Source organism: Xenia sp. Carnegie-2017, unplaced genomic scaffold (genome assembly GCF_021976095.1).
Source record: "Xenia sp. Carnegie-2017 unplaced genomic scaffold, XeniaSp_v1 HiC_scaffold_4, whole genome shotgun sequence".
In the NCBI taxonomy this organism is placed as follows: Eukaryota; Metazoa; Cnidaria; class Anthozoa; order Malacalcyonacea; family Xeniidae; genus Xenia; species Xenia sp. Carnegie-2017.
Window position 1 is genome coordinate 5,347,702 of NW_025813504.1, and position 23,206 is coordinate 5,370,907.

The following is a 23,206-nucleotide window of genomic DNA, read 5'->3' on the forward strand; positions in this document are numbered from 1 at the left end:
TTGCAGTATAATTCAAATGGCAAGACCCCACCCCCCCCTCCCCCCGATATAGCCTAGTTTTCATGCAAACATATTGTAATTTGATATAAATCTTAACATTAAATGTAAATCAACACTACTAGTTTTGATGTAGTTTCTTAAATAATTCGAATCACATACAGTACCTATAGCTGTATCATTCGTCGTCATCTCAACTGCAGCTGTCTTCTTGGTCATCACTTTCCTCATCGCTTTCCTCATCACGTTCGACAAGTAACTCCGCAACGTCGTCAGGATTTGCTTCGGCGATCCAATCGATGTTCAAGTTCGGGAGCCAACCATGGAACTGGGGATCTTCCAATGCCATAATTGGATGCTGTGCTTTTCTCCAAAGCCTGGCCACATAGTTAGCTCTGGTCACGTGCTTTCGTAAGCTGCTGCTACATGGTGGTAAGAGAGAAAGGTCAATTACTTTACGCTCTTTGTTCATCTTTTTCCAGAAAATAGCTGACCTTGCCTCGTTAACGTGTTCGATTTTCTTCTCTCCATACAAGAAGCATACAAATCTTTCCATGGCAATAAACATCTCCTCTGGAATATGCATTTCCATTCCCAACCGGCAAAAAATGTCCAAGAACTCTAGATCTTTGCTCACTTGTTTCCAACAGAAAGGCTTGCCTTTACGCAGAAAGCTTGCCACATAATCATTTCAGGTAAATGCATGGAGGCCAACTAATGCTTTCTTTTGTTGATTAGTTAGACTACACACGATCAATATGCTCATAGAATCTATATTCTAGCAGCTATTATTCGAAGTATGGTGAAGGTACCGAACATGTTTAAAGATGTTGTTTTACGACTGTTGTCAGATCTTCCAATGCGGTATAACATCGTTTACGTTGCATGTGATACGTACAGGAATCGTTCGATAAAGAACAGTGAACGAGACCTTCGAGGTGATGGCGACAAGTTTGTTATTAGAAGTGCGAATGTGCGCGTACCAGCTGATTTCAAGAAGTTCCTTGGTAACGGAGACAACAAGGAGCGACTTTTTGAGCTTATCGAAGAAGTGTGGGTTCAAAATAGGAACCAACTAGGACAACGTGTTGTATACTTCGCTAGGGGGAACGCCTACCTGAATATAACAGAAAACGGTTCTTCTTGTGTAAGAGAACTATCAACAGACCACGAAGAGGCTGATACTAAGATCGTGTTTGATTCAGCATGCATCCTACCATAGCGATGGTCAACAAATAGCCTGTGTGGTACGATCAAGTTCCGACGACATCGATATTCCCATAATTTACTTGGAATGGAGCCAATCAGCAATGTGGCAATCTACATCGACAACGGTTCTGGAAAGACGCGAAAGCTCCTTCATTTGAACGTGTGTAGTCTAACTAATCAACAAAAGAAAGCATTAGTTGGCCTCCATGCATTTACCTGAAATGATTATGTGGCAAGCTTTCTGCGTAAAGGCAAGCCTTTCTGTTGGAAACAAGTGAGCAAAGATGCAGAGTTCTTGGACATTTTGCCGGTTGGGAATGGAAATGCATGTTCCTGAGGAGATGTTTATTGCCATGGAAAGATTTGTATGCTTCTTGTATGGAGAGAAGAAAATCGAACACGTTAACGAGGCAAGGTCAGCTATTTTCTGGAAAAGATGAACAAAGAGCGTAAAGTAGTTGACCTTTCTCTTACCACCATGTAGCAGCAGCCTACGAAAGCACGTGACCAGAGCTAACTATGTGGCCAGGCTTTGGAGAAAAGCACAGCATCCAATTATGGCATTGAGGATCCCCAGTTCCATGGTTGGCTCCCGAACTTGAACATCGATTGATCGCCGAAGCATATCCTGACGACGTTGCCGAGCTACTTGTCGAACGTGATGAGGAAAGCGATGAGGAAAGTGATGACCAAGAAGACAGCTGCAGTTCAGACGACGACGAATGATACAGCTATAGGTACTGTATGTGATTTGAATTATTTAAGAAACTACATCAAAACTAGTAGTGTTGATTTACATTTAATGTTAAGATTTATATCAAATTACAATATGTTTGCATGAAAACTAGGCTATATCGGGGGGAGGGGGGGGGTGGGGTCTTGCCATTTGAATTATACTGCACTTCTAATTCTAAAACTGGTCCAGTATACGTCTTTTTAATATTATTATTAATAGGTAGGTATCACGTCTGTGTTTTTATTAATAATAATAGCTCAATCTTAAAAACGTTTGATTTTGCATGAAAATGAGGCTTCATTGCGCAATATCTGGAAATAACTCTTAAAAGCAGCCTTGTCGGACTGAATAACATGCGGATTCGTGTTCTACGCCAAAAACTGGTGTAGATAGTCTTACTCCTGTAAATTACCCGCTCGGGTGATACCTACCTCACTCACCGCCTGGACTATTATATATTCATGTAAATAATTAAAGTGTTTAACTTTCAACCATCCTCACAACCCTTATTTAAGGAAAACGTACCTCACGGGAGGTACCAGTTTACCAGCAACTTTCTTGCAACTCAGCATAGAGGGGGGAGTGAACGCAACTATGACCACATTGACCATTGTATTACGAGTTGGGACAATTTCGTTCCTACTTTCAAGTTGAACTTATAACGAAATTGTGTAAAATTGGCTAAATGAGCAAAATAATAAAGCAATTCCGCCTTGTTTAATGAAAATTTTAACTATAATGGAACCAGAATCAAGCTTTTGGCGTTTTTGTAAATAATTAATGCAAACCAAACTCAATTTTATGGATTTGAGCTACTTTCGTGGTTGAATAGTTCATGCTTTGAAACTAATCGTGACTCACTGCTAGGCGTTTCAACGTATGTGTGAACGTATATTCTGGCAGTTTTCGACAACAGCTCCAAGATATTTGTTTTAAAGAAAATACTCGACATTTCGGTTGCATATTCTTGGCAGGGAAAACACTTTACTACACATATCTCCAGATCTGAATCAATGGCTAGGTGCTAGGTATAAGGGAAGTCAAAATAAATCACTGCAACTCACTTTTTATTGTATTTATATTTCAAACCCGTAGAGACAACTTAACTAGAAATTCATCACTAATAATCTTATTGTAAAACAAAAAAGTATTTTAAATTTACAACTGTGCTGCTATAATTTATTTTGACTTAAGCTGTGTCTGCCATTGAATCAGTGTTATCCATAGTTGGATAAAGTTTTGTGTTGAGGCACTGTATTCATGAAATTTTGCTTCTAATATAAATTATTTCTTTATTGTTTGCGAAACTGTGACTGTAGCTAAATTTGAATTCTCATGTAGAAAGTATTTGTTGAAAAGGAAATTATTGTTTGTGCATCATAAAACGATTCTGTTGTTGAAGAACAGTTTTGTTTGCTAGAAATGCTACTGTTTGTACAGACTTTGATATTGAATATGAGTCTGATCCAATTTTTAATCTAGCTTAAAAAATTAATAAGTTGAGTAATGACTAAACTCCTGCATGTTTTTCCAAATTATAAAGACCAAAGACCACACCAAATCATGGATTATTTAAAAACCAGACCAAATCATTGATAAGCCGATTGAACATACTCTGGTTTAAAGGACAGACAGCAATGTATATTGCATTCTAAATAATGTATTTTACCTAGCTGTTTCAGTAAATATCTTATTTATGATTACTGATACTATACTTTCAAAAAATTTCCTAAGCATACAACATACAATATTCGAAAGTATATTATTTTCACATATTAGATTAGCCATAATTGTTTGTTGAAGTGGTTAAGAGCTTGTAAATTAGAGTCATTTCAGAATATAATGATAAGTCATAATCTTTCTATAAAGTGCGGGCTTTTTATGTAAGAAAACTATTAAATCTTTAGCATTAGGACGAACTTTTCCAATGATTTTTTACTCGAAAACAATCTTCGTATATGAACCTTTAGGTCAAAAGCAGTTCGACACAATGGTCACTATGCGCAATCCAATCTATCATAAAGCCATTTCTTTGTTCTTTCCCGATTCCATGATTTTGGTGATATGTAGTTAAATGTTTTAGCTATCAAATAATCAATTATTATAGCCATATCTCCAGAAAATCAAACTATTTTCTCAAAATGCAAAGAAACTTGTAATAATCGCCGTATAAACATTAGTTCAAATTTCAAAATTACGAACGAAAATGGCGAAAATCAATCATGTGACTGATATCGTCCAATTAACGTTTGCAAACCAGAGAACAACACATATCCCAACTCTTACCAATAGAGGGCTCTGGTATTAATTGCTTATTTCAAAAGCTTATGCTTATCTCTTAAACATGAATGATCGATGTAGCTACGTAAAAAATTCATGCGGTTTTCTTGTAATTTCTAACAAAGAAATAAACAATTTAAATGTTTTACCATATTTTGGCGCTGAAGAATTCGTAGCCATGTCTATAATCCACAGACCGCATATGAAGCTGAAAAGAAATAAAATGTGTCTTTCATATTGGTAGACGAAATTTCAGTGAGTGATCAAGCTTTTTAATTAAAAATTCCAACATTAAACAAGACTTTAGTATAAATAACCAAACTTGGTTAGTCTGCACTTTGATATTGTAAAAAAAGTTTAACCGAAAACTGCGTTTATATTTAAGAATGAGACTAAAGTTTTGCGCAAAGCTTTGGAAATGTAGAAAATGAATATAACAATTGAGGTCAATAAGTTTGGCAAATTTTATACAAACAGTAAGAAAAAGTGGTTCAAGATACTAGAAGCTAATATAAGTATAAGTCAAAAACTTTCCATGGATTTATAGAGTTAAATTTATTTTGTAGAATTACCGTTAAAGTCAAAGTGAAAAAGTTTATAATAATGAACGGTGAGATATAGCTTTGAGTAAAGCCATCAAGTAAACAAAGGTTTATAAGAATATATATTAACTATCGTCAGTTTTGTCCCTATTTCATGCATTTTAATTCCATATTGGATAGTTTACAGAACGATTAAATTAATGAAGAAATAAAAAATTGTCGAATTGGAAAATTCGTATAGCTATAAACCGGGTGTAGCTATATGCTTAAAGGGAGTGTTCGTTATTTAAGGGAAAAGAAATAAAATGTATCTTTTAGATTGGCAGATGAAATTTCAGTGAATGATCAAGCTTTTTTCATTGAAAATTCCAACATTGAACAAGACTTTTGTACAGACAACTAGATTTGGTAAGTCTGCACTGTGATATTGTAAAAAAAAGTTTATCTCTCAATTCAATGTTTACTAAAAACTCTATGTTCTCCATTTCAATGTAATAAACATGTTGTAAAATCACTAAAACGCTGAGTGGGATTGCAGGTTCTCATTCCAAATGACACTCGTTTGTAATTTCTTACACAAAATTCAAATTTTCAATTTTAAGCTCCTATAAATTGGAAATGCTCTGAGCTCATCATATATCCGAATACGTATGTATGGGACCTAAAATTACTCTTCTACTCGAAACAATACTTTCGTAATTTCCATTTCCTCGACAACATTTGTAATCAAACACCTCAAATAGTCCAGCTGTTAATGACAAAAAAAACACCTAACCGTTCACTTTGATGATACAAGTATGAAACTTTCTCACATTCTTAATATGCCTAGAAACACAAAATTTTGATATAGGGCCAGCTCATATTTTACATTTAAACGAGTTCTGCGAATGTCGTGTTTGCTGACGTCGTCGGTAGAAAAAAAAGTTCAGAGAAATCTGCAATTTCCCTGTATATTCTTAAACAAAAGCTAAAGATGATAGAAAAACTATATTACCACTTTTTCTTTTGGGCAATACTTTCCCAAATATTGTGCATGAAAATATTCTGAAAAGTGCTGAGTCAACCGTAAGTCCTGTGTCCCAAATGCAGGAGTCACTGTTTCACTATGATAGCCGGGGGGCACATTGTAATACACTTTGTATATTACGCTCACTGCGCGTGCGTTGTTTGAGCACTGTCGGATGGTGTAGAGAGTCTCATATGGAGACGTTCACCGTGTTCGCGATATGCAAAGCTCACCTTTATAGGTTTGAGCACTGTGATGACTCTACAATACAATCCATACATTGTGTAACCGTACGTCCTGTGTCCCAAGTGCAGGAGTCACCATTTCACTATGGTGATAGCCGGGAGGGCACATTGTAATGCACTATGTATATTACGCTCACAGCGCATGCGTAGATTGAGCAATGTTGGATTGTGTAGAGAGTCTCGTATGGAGACGTTCACCGTGTTCGCGATATGCAAAGCTCACCTTTATAGGTTTGAGCACTATAATAATTCTACAATACAATCCATACAACGTGTAACCGTACGTCCTGTGTCCCAAGTGCAGGAGTCACCATTTCACCATGATGATAGCCGGGAGGGCACATTGTATATACACTTTGTACAGTCTTCATCTTCGCCGACAAAACAACAAACATCTATGAAATGGACGCCTCATTTCAACAAAACAACAAACATCTATGAAACAACGTCTTCATCTTCGCCGACAAAAACATCTATGAATGACGCCTCAAACACAATAAACTACTAACAGACAATGTGACAAAGACATACAAACACACGCAAGAAGACACTGTAGAAGAAAATAAATTCCGAACTGAAACTAATCGCTGACAACCTAAAATCGCCGACCGAATAAACTCCATGAACCATACTCCAGCATTCATATCTTTAAAAGACCAGACTTTGAAACAACCCCAAATGCCGCCTCATCAACCCTGCAAAAGCCACCTCGGAAAAGTCAGCAACATCCTAGACAACATCAACAACATAATACGAAACAACTAAAACTAAACCAATGGCGCAAACAACAGATGCTATCACTTGGTTCAAATCCAACCGAACAAAGAAAATCATTCATATCACATCATAGACGACTTCAACGATCACCAAACACCATCAAATGCCTGAGGAAATATTACAATGCGAACACACGTTAAAACACGCAAGAAAACGCCTTTTTCCACCAAAACATATCCAAACGCAACGCTACCAACACGTTTGATAAACTTCATGGGCAGCTATGATGAGCGGAAGTTTATGAGCTTCAGGGTTATTCTTACTGACCAACTACAGCAGCGGCGGTATCGAAGCAACGTCGGCTTATACCGTGACGATGGCCTTGCAGTCATAAATACGAAATCTGGAAGACTCTGCGACAAAGAAAGAAAAACCTCTCACACCTATTTGACGAGCTTGGACTAAAAATCACAGCGATGACAAACCATGAACGCACAAACTTCCTTGACGTAACATTTGACCTAGCAACGACACACTACAAACCTTATAGAAACCCAACGACGAGCCCCTCTACATTCACAGATCTTCCAACCACCCACCATCAGTATTACGCCATTACCCACATCCATCAACAACCGAATTAACACACTCTCATCTGACAGCATACCTTCGAAAATGCCGCACCAATTTACAACCAAGCTCTTAAACAAAGCAACTTCACCACCCAACTCACCTTAATCCATCAAACATCAATGTAAACACCCACGCACAACAGAAAACGTAACGTCACTTTGGCTTTTAACCCACCATACAGCAAAACGTAAAACTCACATCGCCCATGACTTCCCTACAACTTATCGACAAACATTTCCCACCAAATACTATAATACTTCCAAGATATTCAACCGACACACAATACGCGTAAGCTACAGCTGCGGCGAAAACGAAAACTTTCATAACCAGACACAATAAGACTATTTTAAAAAGACTTAACCCAGACACAACCCAGAACAAGAACAACCCACCAAAGAAATGTAACTGCAGACAAAAACATCTATGCCCGACAAATGGCAATTGCCTGAAACCCAACGTAATTTCATACAAAATAACGTGACAACGACTGACAACAACGAAACAAAACTTACATAGGTGTTACTGTATGCGCTTTAAGACACGATATCAAACCACATTAAATCAATTACGAACATTAAATACCAAAAGACAGAACTTTTCTAAATACACGTGGATACTGAAAGAAAACAAACGTAACTACAACATTAAATGGGGCTTCATCAAACAACTTCCACCTCCGAACAAAACCAAAGAACCTGCTGTCTTTGGTTTGAAGAAAGGCTACTTATCCTGAAAGGACGTAAAAGAATATTTTAAATAAACGTTCCGTTATGTTTAGTGCATGCCGTCATGTAACTTAACACTTTTTAGTCGATGTATATAGTCAGCAAATATAATATTATCTGTCAGTTGCTGAAGATCGCCCTATTTGGCGTGAAACTCTGAGCGACAGCAAACAATTGTCCATTTTATTTTTATTTTAGTTCATTTTATCTTACGCTCTTCTAATATATAGAATATTGAGCGCTCTTTTATCCAGGAATATTATCCATAATAATACACTTTGTACATATATATATAATATATATAAAGTGTATAACAATGTGCCCTCCCGGCTTTCACCATAGTGCAATGATAAATCGTATCGAAACAATGAAGAACATTCAATTAAGTTTCTTTTAAGATTTATTACCCACGGTGTTAGTATTCAGAATACATATCTATTCTATCCTTTAACATTTCAGGTTTTAGCACTTTTTGTCACTTCAATGTTTTGAAACGATTCAAAAATCACCTAATTGATTCTCAACTCGTGCATAAAAATCGCAATGACTGACCAACCATAAAGTAATAATCTGTTATAATGTCCGTACTTGTTCTGTTGTAAAACTTGCTTTAAGATTGTAATAACGTGTGTCGAGGATTCGCTACTCAGCTGGTTCACTAACATTTCTGTTCTGAACCTTTTATTTTAAGCTAAACAAGCTACACAAGTAATAATCACTGGTGTATTATTACGCTATCTATTAGACTTAATTATTTACATGTTATTTATAGTATCGGTAATTACATAAGTCGAGCTTTCCTTTACGTCAATAGCCGTATTCACTCTTTCATTGCGTTTCAAGTTTTCACGCGTTGCAACAAAAAAGAGGAAACTAAACAAGCAAAGAGCTTACAAAACATACTTAAAACAAAAAAATGTTAAAGTGAAACTAACATAGTTACGAATGTTCATCTGCAGAACGTCTACAATGTTCATCAAACTCAAAAAGAAACGATGCAGGAGTTGGGTACTCCTCATTTGCAAAAAATCTGCAAGAATTTATTAACATTGATATGTTACCGGTGAATTTAGACATAAAGGGTCTCGATGGAGGTAATGGAATAGAAAAAACGCTGAAAGAACGCCAAGCATCATGGCGTAAGTCATGTAGGGATCTTTTCAACAATACAAAATTGCAACGTGCCCTGAAAGTTTAAGTGCGAGAAGACAGACGAAGAACAAACATCTGAAATCGAAAAGGTAGTCCAGTTAAAGCCAGAAGAGCAAGTTTCCTGCAGTTTCCAAGAACGAGTATTTTGTGATAAACCAGACAACTCTTCAAACCTTCGTGCAGGTTCAACGCTTGAGATAGACGGCAAGGTTAGAATGCTGTTTTGCTAAACGACAGACAACTTATAGCAAAATTATCGTGATATGGTAGCAATGGAGGCAAAGTACCATCCTAAATGTCTTATTTCACTCTATAATCGAGCAAGGGCAGTGAAGGCTGAGACGTCAACACTCCTCTGATCGTTCAGGACCAAGTCTTGATGGGCTAGCGTTTGCTTGTATCGAAGAACGACTAGAACCAGATTGTTTAGTTTTGCGTAAGATGACGGAGCTGAAAACATATTTTAAAATGAAGTTGAAGGCATTAGGAGTTAAAAGTGGATCAATTAATAATAGCAGACTTAAGGAAAGAATCTTGACTGTTTTTCCCTATCTTACTGATCAAAGTCAAGGAAGAGACACTATACTTGTATTGAAACATGAAATTGGAAACGCTCTTAAAAGGGCAAAGGAAGAAGATTCGGAAGCATGGCATTTAGCAAGGGCGGCTATGATTATAAGAAGAGATATATTCCAAACAAAGAGCTCATTCAACGGAAACTTCTCCGAAGATTGTCAAAAGGATTCTGTTCCAGTATCATTAAAAGTTGTTATAGATATGATACTTTAAGGGGCCATTGTAAACAAACAACCGGCAGAAAGCGATCCAAATCAAGCTTGCTTAACCATCTCTCAACTTATTGTCTTCATTGCACATCACGAGGTGAAGCGTCAAGACCTCATCACACTAGAGAGAAAAGAATGTCCGGTACCAATATACACGTCCCTCAAAATTCATGGAATTACGAGAGATAAATCACTTATCGACGCTTTTTCAAATTGGGATTGTGCATCTCGTACGATCGGCTTTATCTGTTTCTTCCGACACAATGCAAAGTAATAGCAAGGTACGAGAGTGATGACGTTGTTTGTCCATCGAAGTTACGGAAAGGATTGTTTACAACTGCAGCAGTTGACAACATAGATCATAATCACCGCTCCATAAGTGCACAAGACTCTTTCCACGGTACAGTAATTTCGCTCGTGCAGCATCCTACAGTTCATGAAAGTAGAGAAGTAGATTAATTTGACTCGTCTATTTCTAGTTCCAAAAAAATTTCACAGCTTCCACCATCATTTTGTAATGTCCCACCAGTGACTCTATAATGTGGCGAACTTTATGCCCTCCACTTCATACCGTTATGCAAACTGTATCTACCACCTTCAACCAAAGGCAAGATCGGAGGAAGACTGGCTTGAACATGTGCGACATCTCGTTCAAAAGGAAGACCTTAATAAGGACGACACTTTTCATGGGCAGCATATCGACCGTCAAAACGTCGTCAACCTCTTACGAACTGGCAATCATTGCACTTCTCCCAATGTTTCGGGAGAATGCGCATTCATTTGCAATGATGTTACACTCAATCAATGTTGTTCAATCAGCTGTTCGTCATGTCAACTACTCTCGAACTCCAGTTATCGCCCTAGACCTGCCCCTATTTGCTTTAGCCAAGCAAATTCAGTGGACTCTTGCTAACAGTCATGGAGAAGATAAATTTGTGGTAATGCTTACACATTGAGATGACGGCTTTTACAGTTCTAGGAAAATGGCTTGATGGGAGTGGCTGGACCGAAATTTTGACAAACGCAGGTATAGCTAACAAAGGTGTTGTACAGTCATTCATCGCTTGCAATCATGTGGCAAGAACAAGACGCGCACATACAGTTACAGCAGCCAGTTTTTACTACCTACAACAACATGCCTATAAGGAGTATATCATGAAAGTTGACAATGGAGAAGCTAAAGAATTCCACATTTGGAAAGAAAAAATGTCGAAGGATCATCCACAGTTTCTGTATTGGACCAGAGTTTTGGAACTAGAATTACTCTGTTTACAACTAGTGCGATCATTTAGAGAAGTTAATTTTTCTTTATACTTCCAGTCAAATAAGCAACTTGTCCCCTGAATGTTTGCTTTGGACAATGTTAATTATGCAAGATGGCATTCTGTCCATATCAGTGATATGTCGGAGCTTCAATTCAAACATCCTGACGTCTTTAACAAGTTCTCCAAGGGATCGTTTGGGGTGCATAAAACGAAGAAACAGTTTTCAGCTATAGCATTGAATCATGCTCACGAGCAAGTTAATGCAGTGGTAAAGGGAGAAGGTGGTGCTGTGGGACTAACCGAAAACCTTTCAGCTTTTAGGAGATAGATGATTGCAGGTCCAGAAATCGCACAAATAATTAGGGAATTCGAGATGAGTACACATGTAGACAGTCAGCTACACCATGAGCAAACCCCATCCATTAAAAGAGAATTTTATAAAGATTTCTCAAATGTCGTCTCCAATTTTCAAGCGATGGGGGATCCTTTTGTAGAAGAGAGCAAAGACCTATTTGCCATCCACACAAATGACGTGATGAACAGTTCGTTGTTGACACGGTGAACAATGTTGTAACCCTTGGAGAAAAACAGTATCAAGCATTTGTTGAAGAAAGATTTGTTGAGAGAAGCAAGAGCATTACTGAAACGTTGAAAAAAAATAATCTGCCAACGTTTAAAACGGGAAGAAAAAGAGTTTCGTCAAAAGATAAAGTAAATATACAAACTCTGAAACTAGACTGTGCTTTATTTTCAAGATTGTATATAGCAAGTCAAAATCGAAGTGGTGATCTCGATGAGTTCTTTAAATATGAGAACCAACCATGGCCACCATCTCTCTCACAAGCAGGAAGTTTGCGTACTGGTAATAAAGCAGACTTGACAAAGTGTATCGAGCCCATTACCAAAGTTCAATCACCAACTCCCGATGTTATTATTTTAGACGGGGCTGTTGTTGTTCAAATGATTTCACCTGGAACTTGGGAAACGTTCGAAGAGTACGCAGAGTTTGCTTTCATTCCTTATGTGTTAAAACAATTTCAATCAGCTAAAAGAATTGATTTAGAGTGGGATGTATACAAAGAGGATTCGCTGAAAAAAAAACGCACGGGAGAAGTGAGGCTTTGGTCAACGCCGCAAGGTTTCATCGACAGCATGTATCCCTACTGGAAGGGCTTCCTGCGCGTAGATGCAAGCAAAATGGATCTTTTCAATTTCTTAGCGCAGAAAGTTATTTCCCAGCAGATTCCAGAAGGAAGAGAAATTTACAGTACATTTGAAGAAAAGGTCTTGTGCTTCCCTAAAAGAACCGAAGTATCAATGTTGGAACCATGTAATCATGAAGAGGCTGACACATGATTGATGGTGCACGTGTTAGATGCAAGTAACTGCAGCCACCAGAGGATTGTTGTAATAACAAATGATACTGACGTATTGACACTGGCTATTTAAATTGTGAAAAACATCAAAGCAGAAGAATTATGGATTCTTTATGGCACGGGAAAGCACTCGCGTTATATTTTGCGGATACAATTGCATCGACTATCGGACCTGACAAGGCCTCCGTTCTACCGTTGTTTCACGCTTTTACGGGGTGTGATACTGTTTTCTTTTTTGGAGGTCGAGGAAAGAAAACTGCATGGGATGTATGGGATGTATTTCCAGAGCTAACATTAGCGTTGCAAGAGCTAAATTTGTTTCCAGAAAGGATTGTTTGTTCGTCCTTGCAGGTAATTCAGAAACCGCCAATGGCATGTATTATCTATCAAATAAGGTCTCTATTATGATTCATATAATGTTTTGCAGGTGATTGAGCGATATGTGGTCCTCTTATACGATCGCACAAACAATCTCACCAGAGTCAATAAAGCTAGACAAGAGTTGTTTGCCAAAAAGTCCAGAACACTGGATAACATTCCACAACCCAGAAGCGTTGCTTCAGCACAACAAGCGTGCATTGTTGCAAGGTGGATTTTTCTGGGGCAGTGCTGCTTGAAAGAGCAGTCTATTCCCACTACGTCAGTTTGTTGCTGGTACCGTGATGAAAATTTTGGTTACCAAAGTGAACAAATCTTCCTCAAGTTAAAGATGCCTGTTATGAACTTATTCGTTGCGGATGCAAAAGTTCATGGTCTAGTCGTTGTAAATGCGTCAAAGCACATTTAGTTTGTACTCGTTTGTGTAATTGTGGGGGGGATTGTCAATAACATGAGAGCATTAAAATTATTTTATTATTACTGTTCTTGGTTAGGCGCTTTTCCAATGTATTTAAAGTGCTTATATTACGAATTTTAGCCCCCTTTTTTATGAGCTTAATTGAAAATTTGGATTATTTGAAGAACTATGACATGTCGCTGGACTTAAACAGATAAATATAAGTTCCTTAATTTTGCCTCCAAAGTCGGGTACTATTTGCGAATTTTTTACGACGCCATATTGATACTTGTGACGTAGAAAGTTGAACACGTCTGTTTCCGTCAATATAATATTATATTATAGAAGGTGATTTTGTTGTCGTTTTTCTTGTCTTTTTCTTTTTCTTTTCTTTTGTCTTATTATACCACCTTAAAGTCTTTTGTAAAGATGAAAGTTTTTTCTTAAGACGATGGCACGATTTACATAGAAACTGGGATTCACAAATATCTTCACCAACTGCATGTAGTTCTTCTTCAAATGGCGAATCGTTTGCTTCTTCAGTGCAAATTTCAACATGATCAGCTCCATCACCAGTAGATGGTACTTCCTCATCGAGAGAACATGTTTCCTTCAGCGATGGCTTATGGAGAGTATGTCGAATAATCTACAAAACTTACATCGAATTTACATATGACAAAAGAAAAATTAACATAAACAAGCGTAAACTTACTTGTCTTCGCTTTCGCTCGGTTATTTCGTCCTGTAATGGTTCAGGAATCAAAGCCACGTCAATGGTTGGGACAGCATCTTTCTTCAACCTTCTTTTTGAGCTTGACGTGCACGCTCAAATTAAGGTCAAAACAAGAATCTTTAAAATGCGCAGAACACAGACACGAGGTAGAGGAAGCCTCAAAACCCGTTCTATGTTTACGCACAAAATTTACCCATTTTCTATGTCTTTGCGGCTCTGTTTCTTTCTTAGGAAACAGATGCATCGAAATTCCTTCGGTTTTTTGAATCATTGGCGCAACTAATTTGATTAGGTCCGCCAGCAACACAGCGTTTTCCTCCGCGTTTCTTATTAAGATTACTAGTAGAATACGCCATGTTGATATATGTGTTCAACTTTCAACGTCACAAGTCATTAGCATACCGATCAAAAGTTCGCCAAAAAAAATGCTGAAAATCGTGAATTTGAACGTTCGTAAAATCGCGTTCACCAATCCAATTTCGATTATAATTGCAGATTTAAAATCCCTGAAACAAGGTCTTTCAATTTAGCTAATAAAAAAGGGGGCTAAAATTCCTAATATAAACACTTAACAAAAGTGCAGAGTCAACACTTTTAAAACACTTTTAATGTAGAATATTCCAGAATATTCAAAAGCAAAAGTTGTAATATAGTTTTTCTATCGTCTTTAGATGTTGTATAAGAATATACAAGGAAATTGCAGATTTCTCTGAACTTTATTTTTTTTACTACCGACGACGTCAGCAAACACGACATTCGCAGAACTCGTTTTAAATGTAAAATATGGGCTGGCCCTATATCAAAATTTTGTGTTTCTAGGCATAGTAAGAATGTGAGAAAATTTCATACTTGTATCATTCAAGTGAATAATTTTGTCATTAACAGCTGTACTAAAAGGAACATATGTAACTTGTAGTGATTGTCGCAGATTTCGTTGAGTTCGTCCAACAAATTGATCTGCAATCTGATTCTTAGTTATGGAATTTTTATTAAGAAAGAATTACGACCTATTCACAACAATCTCGACAACTTAACATTCTTATCGAATAACTAACTCTACCTTTTAATCTCTAATTTTACTTCTATTTATACTAATAGTTTCTTGGGTAGGAAATAAGTTCATACATTACTACGTCAAGGAAATTACCCCTACATGCTATGCACGAAACTCTATTTTTACAATGTTTTCAATTAGGACTATTTCTCGTCATTATGAAGTGTAAATTACAAAACATTTATTAGTTGCTATTACTTGGAGATTAGCCTTCAGTATCTCCTGTAGTAATGCAGTACAGGAATATACGTAGACACAAAGTCCATAGGTTTATGCAGTACTGGATTTCGCACGAACTAATATCCAGAGTTAACTACATAGCTGGCGTATAATTGAAACCTAAAGGCTTGTAAATCTTAATGTGGCTGTTGATTACTTAACCTTGCTCCTAAACTGAAAATGATGAGTCCATTAAAATGGCTCTTCACTCGAAACAATACTTTCGTATTTTCCATTTTCTCGACAACATTTGTAATCAAACACCTCAAAGGAACATATGTAACTTGAAGTGATTATAACTATAAATATTTGCAAGATTAAGTAGACCGTAACAAAATTGTATGAAAATGTCTTTAGTCGCGACGATATATCATATTAAAATACATTGGTCTTGTACAAGCTTGTTTCTTTGATGGCCGTACTCAACGCTTTACTCGTATATGCTGGGCTTTTACTTAACAACATTTCTCATCATATCTTACTACAGTCGAAAAGTTTGTTGTGTCTGTGCACTGGAATGACATATGTTATTTACAAAGATCTTTTACATGATAGCAATACTAAAAGTTTGAAATGCAAAGGTATTGGGACATGCCAATCTTTTTGAAAGCAATTGGAAAGCTTCAATTCAAACAAAAAGACACAAATTTGCCGACAAAAGTTTTAGTTATGTGTGGTAGTCAAATAAACCGCTAAAGTTTGTTGTGTTTATAGTCAAAACTCAAAAGTCATAAAAGCTATAGGACAAATAACAACTTACCTGCTGGACTAACAACAATCAAGTGTATTTTAGTTCTTTTCTTTCAACGCTCTTAAGCCAGTTAAGTATTTTTAGACATATAATGCTATTATAATCACAAAATATTTACCCACAGACGAAGTGTATAGACACGGAAGCCAAAGTTAAGCGAATGTTGGCATGACATCATCGCAAGGGTGAAGATGAAAAGCGGGCGCAGATGGCGGACGCGGACGCCGACGTGAAAGATCCGGCCAGCTCTGTTTTTAATGATTGTAAGACTAAACGAAATGCATAGGCTATGCACCCAAGTATGTGAAGCGGTTGAAATTGTATATTTAATGCTATACGTTCATCTTTTTCGACAATATTTGCTTGAAGCTTAAATTTGAGTTCACATTTTTACAGTCATTGCATTCGAGTGTAAACATATATAACATCAGTATTTAGCAGAATAATAAATAAGCTTTCTTATTACTTAATCTACAAAACCATGCCAAATTCCCGAAGAAATATCTCATGCTCATTCTTCAATCTATATTTAATATTAATAGGCACATGCAAAAGTGCTGTCCCAAAATGTGATTGTTCACTTTTTATGCAGCTTGTGTTAACATGATAATAACGTTTCCTCGACGTTGTTTAAGCATTCCTTCGTTATCATAATATCCTCTCATTATGTTTCAGACATTGTAATTATAGGGGTTTCTATGAACCACCTGGCTTGTTGCTGACTGCATTTATAACATTTTTGACTTGAGGTGTACAATACTGCAGTTAATGCTGCAGATACGACCCATAAATTGGGTTTGGATAACCTGGAGAAACGTAGATATCTTTAGGCAATGGAATATAGTTAATCTGCTGGGAAGATTGCGATATGAGAGGATGTGTATTTTCACGTTCTGTTTGGCCGATTATGTTCAGCCTATGAATAAGCCTGTATTCTTCACTTGCAATCCAGCCATGTTAGTGGTCTGATACAAAAGAATATTTCATTAGATTAATTGTTGGCACCAGCCGGCGTGGGCGAGCAACATTGTTTGGCAAATCTCAAGAGAACGGTCGCAAGTCAAGAATGGTGTGGATTCTTGTGGATTGCATATTTGATTCTTGTGGATTGCAATTTTGCTGATGGAGATGGGATGTAGTAGGTGTTGTGAATGTTTTTCTAGTACTTGCTGTTTTGAATGCTTGAGTTGTGTTTGCTGTTTTTGTCGAAAATAATATGTTCCTATAGGTTGTAGCTTATGAAGAAGAACCTGATTTTGCTGTGATTGCAAACTACACTGATTTATTCGATCCACAATCATTACTGCATCATCGTCTTTCTTTTTATACCTCCCTTTCTTCTTCGCTTGGTTGCTCGCTTATTTCACTTTTTCCATCACCATTCCTGGAGACAAAGTTGACAAAAGTAGGGTTATTTTTTACGTTCTAGCCATTCAACATATTCTTTTTGCTGTTTTCTCTTTCTGCTATTGTCACAACATGTTTGCAACTAAGTCAATTTTCGGACGAACTTTCCCACTACTTTCTTCATTGAACACGTAGTGAGGTCTTCGGCTCTTCGTATTGTTTCGCTTAAAACAAGAAAAGATTTACTATTACCTTCTGGGCCTGAAATGATAGCTCCATCCTGCATTAACATATTCTGAGCTTTTCTAAAACTCTCTCCACTGTTTGACTGGTATACTCGATAGGTAAGCGTCTTCGGATGTCACTGACAAGGATAGAGAAAATGATTCGTCATCTTTAGTTTGCTCATCATCTACACAAGGTCTGGTCCAGGGCCAGTTGAATGAATGGCGTTTAAACAAAACGACATTTAGCCGCTATACACCTGTATAAATTCCTTATCTGGAGGATAGTTTAGCAGAGGCAGTGAATTCAATATTCAAGTAACTGGAATGATAACTGAAACCAAAAATTGAAGCCAAAAAACTATTCGTCGTCATCATTCGTCATCACTCGTGTTTCTCGCGCGCTCATAAATAATTTGTATTTTTTTGGATCCTAGCATAGGCAGCCCATAACTACGGGTTTTTCGTAATAAATATGAAGTAATTAACCTTTGTTACTCCTGAGGAACTTGATGACTTCAACAATTTGTCTTGCATTGATCGATCAACCTCGCGTGCATCGCTAGTCATCTTGCCTCTGACGCCTCCAGGCATAAAATGACGATCATAATTTATAATTTTCCTCTCGGGTGTTTTGGAGTAGGTCTCAAGCAAGGCCGCCAAATCACCAAACTTCTGCCCTGACCTCGACTACGGCGTTAGCCACCACCTCAAAGGGATATTTCATGAGAAACTGTTGGTTTACGTTGTTCACAAGCACGCTATAGTCAGCCACGATGGCAAGACGCATATCCTGATCCGCCTGAGGCCCCTGAGATTGGCTTCAAACCCTTGAGGATTTTCCATATAAAATTGTTCCAGCTGCGCACGCGGAGTAAAAAGTTGCTTTTGAGAAAGGCCTGAAACGTTTGGCCCGCCAGAAAGCGGCCATTGACGAACAGCAACAAGCGATCGAACTCCCCCTCTTTCCGAGTCTGGAGAGAAGGTGCGGTTGTAATGACCGCCAAGAGTTGGTTTTTCAAACGGACATCAGCAACGCTGTCGCCCACTTGGCCTGTATTTTTAGAATAGTTTAGCAACCTGGATTTGACCGCGCTTAGGACAGACTCTTCATTGAGAAGCTCACTCTCGAACAAGGCATAGAGCTCTTTACGCTTGGGTATTTTTTTAGCTCCTGCAAGCTCAACGTAGCAAGGGGGTGTGTTGGTATATACTGCAATGCTTTACGCAACAGAGATGAAATCCCGGTGGTGATTTGGTGCTTCAGCGGCCTTGTTCGATTTCTCGGGAGATAACCCGAGACCTCCATAAAGGTCCTAGCGTTTGATAATGTTCGGGGTTGGCTTCGATAAACTGGAGGACCTACAGCCGCGCGCCTTTGGGATGAGGAAGGCCGACAGATAACCTTCCGCCACCCGCTCAAGACGCTGTGGAGACCATCGATGATCCGGACTCGAATATTTTCCATTTTCTTCAAACATACACATAAAACTGGTGATATCCTCCTGAACTTCATTCTCTAATTCTTGCTCAGATTTTCTTGTAATGACGGAGAAAGCAAAGATTTCATTGAAAGACCAAAGATTTCATTGAATCGCTGATTTGCAGTCCATAGTGAGGATCGGGCGCTCAGCGGGTCAAGAGTTTCTCGTACAGTATGAAGATAAGAGCCGGCTTATTGCCCGTGCCGCCGAAGAGTGAATTAAGAAACCGCTTGACGTTCGACTTACCCGTGAACCAGAAGAGATCGAAAAGTTTGTGTTAACCTTCATATCCTTATGGTGTCGAAGCTCTGGGAGAGGAAGAAGACGTTCAATTTCAGATGATGGCTATACATCGTAAAGAACTTATAGAGGCATTCCTATGCGTTTATTTGAGATTCATGACGCGCATGTCGTCGTTGATGACGTAGGACTCGGTTCTATACTCGTATCCTCAATCAATTCAGGCATCACGGAATAATGCTTCAAGAGCGTGTTAGTTTGGATATATTGATCAGCGAAGGTGTTCGAAATGACGTACAGCCTTTTCGGACGAAGGTGAGCAAGGAGCCGTTTCATGAAGAAGCTCTGCCCATATTGCTCTGACCCAAGAGCAAAACATTCTGCCCCATTTTTTTAGTGAAGGCAGAAGATCGTCAAACCATTCTTTTTTGTGAAATTCAAGCCGGGGATAGCGGAGTATTTTCCCCCACCAGTGCTAGTATCGCGCGCGATAACACTTGAAGAACAGTAGGCGTGGGCGCCTGTGATGGCGTTTCGGGACGACTGACCCCGGGTATAACAGCCAAAATCCATTTCGGAAAGATATGTACTGCTCTAAATGTTGAACGTCTGCCCAATGTGCGCGCGCTCGTCGGTCGAGGACGCGGCCCGCAAGGCCTGAGAGATGCTGATAACGTGAAGCGCCGCGGGCGCCGAAGCAAGGACATTTGGTGCCGAACCTGTGGCTGACGATTTCAACCTAGAAAGAGCCCTCAATTTTGCGCGATTCGCTGCACTCTTACCCGTGCGCTTTGCAGCATCCAGGAGCATGCTCTTGAATTCATCCAAACAGCTATTCTTCGCTCGCCCCGTGGTCTTCCGTCGTGTCCCTGCCGTTCTTCTAGGCGTTGCACTTTTGACGCCTCCGTCTTCCGTCTTGTTGTCGACCTTGCGCTGCGCGTGTTCTTCGAAACGTTCCCGTCGTCTTGCGAGTCTTTCCAGCCCCTCAATCTTTTTGCAGCATCGCCCGTCGTCTGCTGCGGGATGTCACATATTCCACGCAGTCCTCGGAGCGGGGATATGTTGCCGTTAAGAATACCCGCGCCGAAGATACTGTCAACGACGTTGTCCCCCAGCGAGCCGAGCGAAACGTGGGCGAAGGGGATAGCGGCATTCTTCGCGTAAGGGGCCATTCTGGTGACGGCTCCCAACAGCCTTGGGGGAAAAGCCAATCCCCCGCGGATCATGACTGCAGTATGCCGATCAGGGGGGGCGTCTTCATTTGTTGGCGATCCGGTTTCCCGCCCCTCTCCCAACAGCATGGGAGCAGGCTCAACCTGCCAGCGCCTGGAAAGCCTCCACGCTGCATGAGCACTTGTGACTTGATAGGGACGCTCAACGCTTTTCGCAGCTCCGACGGTGACACACCGGCTCCCCAGGCCTAACATGCGTAGGAGGGGAGAAAACCCGCCATATTAGCGGTTTGTCGTCGCGAGGTCTCCCTGTGATAACGGCGGCTGCTCGTTTTCAGATCACCACCTTCAATGTTGCTTTAATTATGCTACCATAATTATATACTATAACAAAAACTTCTCACACTTCAAATGTAATTATGTTAGCATAATTAGCTCTTTGTGATAATTAGTTCTGATGTGATAATTACAGTATAACTCAGACGACACTCCAGCTGATGCCTTTCGACAGCGTGTACATATACTGATCGAGGGACAGAAGGTTCACTTTGACTGACGTGGTGGCGTCGGAGGGGAGCGCAATAGGATTGTCCGCCACTGCCGTGAACTGATAATCGATTGTAAGATTGCATCGCGCTTTTGCGTTGTCTGTGACAGGGTCCAGATTGAGATTGATCGGGATCATGAACCAGTTGTTGCAGTAGTCCTCGGCCGTGATGGCACTTCCGTGCTGTACGTCTTTCCGAAGATCTCTTGGACCAAGTTGTAGCCTCTCATGTAGGAACTTTATTGGGGTCAAAAGTAAGTAGCTCCTGTTTAGTTAGCTTCGCCCGCGCTGCACTGCCACGAGAGCTTCAGGGGGTGATCAAAGAGGTTATGCTCGTTCACGATGATGTGGAGCTGGCTTAAGTTGGCGTGGATCATAGCCAATCGGTTACTGGAGTCGGCGGCGGCATTTGGATTAAGTCCCGGTGACTCGAGCCTCGAGTCGGTGAAGAAGAGAATCATCATCCTGGGATCGAGGCATTGTTTAGGAGCGCGAGAGTGCCAGCGTCATCGTTTAACGACTTCTGAACTACCCTGGGGCACCAGGTGTAGAAATACAGCTCCTTAGCGATCGAGACCTGGTGGCTGTAGTCTTTTTTCATGCGATAGGTGGGGTAGACAATGTCGAGCTCCAGCAGATCTATACGTATTCTGCTGATAGCATCTGCCTTATCTGCACCGCCCCCTTTGTTAGAAATGATCATTTAGCGGCTGAGATCGCCCTGTTGGAGGTCAACGCGAATATTCACCTTTGTACCCGAAGGCAGCCAACAACTCCACTGGAGTAGAGGAGGAATGTGCGAAACTTATACTGAAAGTTCCCGCTGAGAACACGGACGATATTTTCTTGCACCGTATTCGTGAAGGATTTGGTTAAAGAGAGCTGGACACCAGGTGCCCTTTTGAGGTACTATCGTCAGGGCCGGCTCCGCCTGCTGTGTTTGTCGGAGGCATAGCCAACGCGACGGTCCACTCCATAGACGTGGTCTGCAAGGCAGCATTCGAAGCCTTCTTGGGAACCAGCTTCTGTAAGCCGAATAAGTCACTATCCGCGTATTGCAACTTCCCGATCGAGCCTCCATAAGACTCGGATGTGCTGAACCGGCTGCATATAAGCCATGACGTCACCTGCGACCCTTGCTGGTTGAGCTCCACATGAATGTTTTTTACCCAACTAAAGGCTGGGCTCGTGGGAGTGATCCAATTGGGGTAATCGCCCGTGTTTGGGTGGTTGCGATTTTCAAACATGGCGGAAGGTTGTGTTTTATTGTCTCGCGATAAATGTAATCTTAATTGTGATATAGAAAGAATTTATAGTTTTAAAGCTTCTAAATGTATTGCTTATGATGGAAAACGATTAAAATGGCAAAATTGTTTAAAAACACTGCAGGACTTTTTCGAAAATAGCCTTGATCAACGAGGTAAATGGTCATCACCGGGAGGTAGTTCAAGAAAGTTTGTCGGTTCAAGCAATGATTTGGTTTGTACTTGGTACTGTGGTAGACAGAATACATTGATGTTTCAAGGAGAAAGCGGTAATCAACTAAGATATTGTCTAATTCAAATGTGTGTATCTACAACTTTGGAGGAATTTAAAGCTAATACAAAGGTATGTTGTAGATGTTTACAACGTATTCCTTCCCAAGCCTCAGGTGGAATGACACCTAAATCGTCGAATGTTAACATTAAAGAGTGTGTCGAAGATATTAAACTTGATATCGAAATTCTTCAAAGCCGAGTCGATGCACTTCAAACTTTGGAAAATACCCAATCTTTTCCCCGAAGCAAAGGCTCAAATTCTCATAGATGATATAAGGGCATTGCAAACAGAGTTGCAAGTACAAAAGGATAAAATATCAAACTTGAATTGGAAATTAAAGAGCTTAGAACGGATGTATTAATGTTAAAAAACAGATTTGAAAACAAAAAGACTGACCGAGCTATTGAAACTAGAAACAATACACATGAATTTAAAATTTGCAATAATTTTGTC

At 39.3% G+C, this 23,206-nt stretch overlaps 1 protein-coding gene across 1 annotated transcript in view; it reads right to left on the bottom strand.

Moving 5' to 3' along the window:
• Positions 1–16,365, bottom strand: part of LOC124455396 — a 19,460-nt gene extending 3,095 nt beyond the window's left edge. Inside the window, exons 1-2 of the mRNA XM_047006046.1 lie at positions 16,210–16,365; positions 4,372–4,430 (exon numbers count right to left, since the gene is read on the bottom strand). Of these exons, the coding sequence (XP_046862002.1) occupies positions 4,372–4,402 (31 nt within the window). The 5' untranslated portion in view covers positions 4,403–4,430; positions 16,210–16,365. The remainder of the gene's footprint in view (positions 1–4,371; positions 4,431–16,209) is intronic.
• Between the last annotated feature and the right edge of the window lie 6,841 nt (positions 16,366–23,206).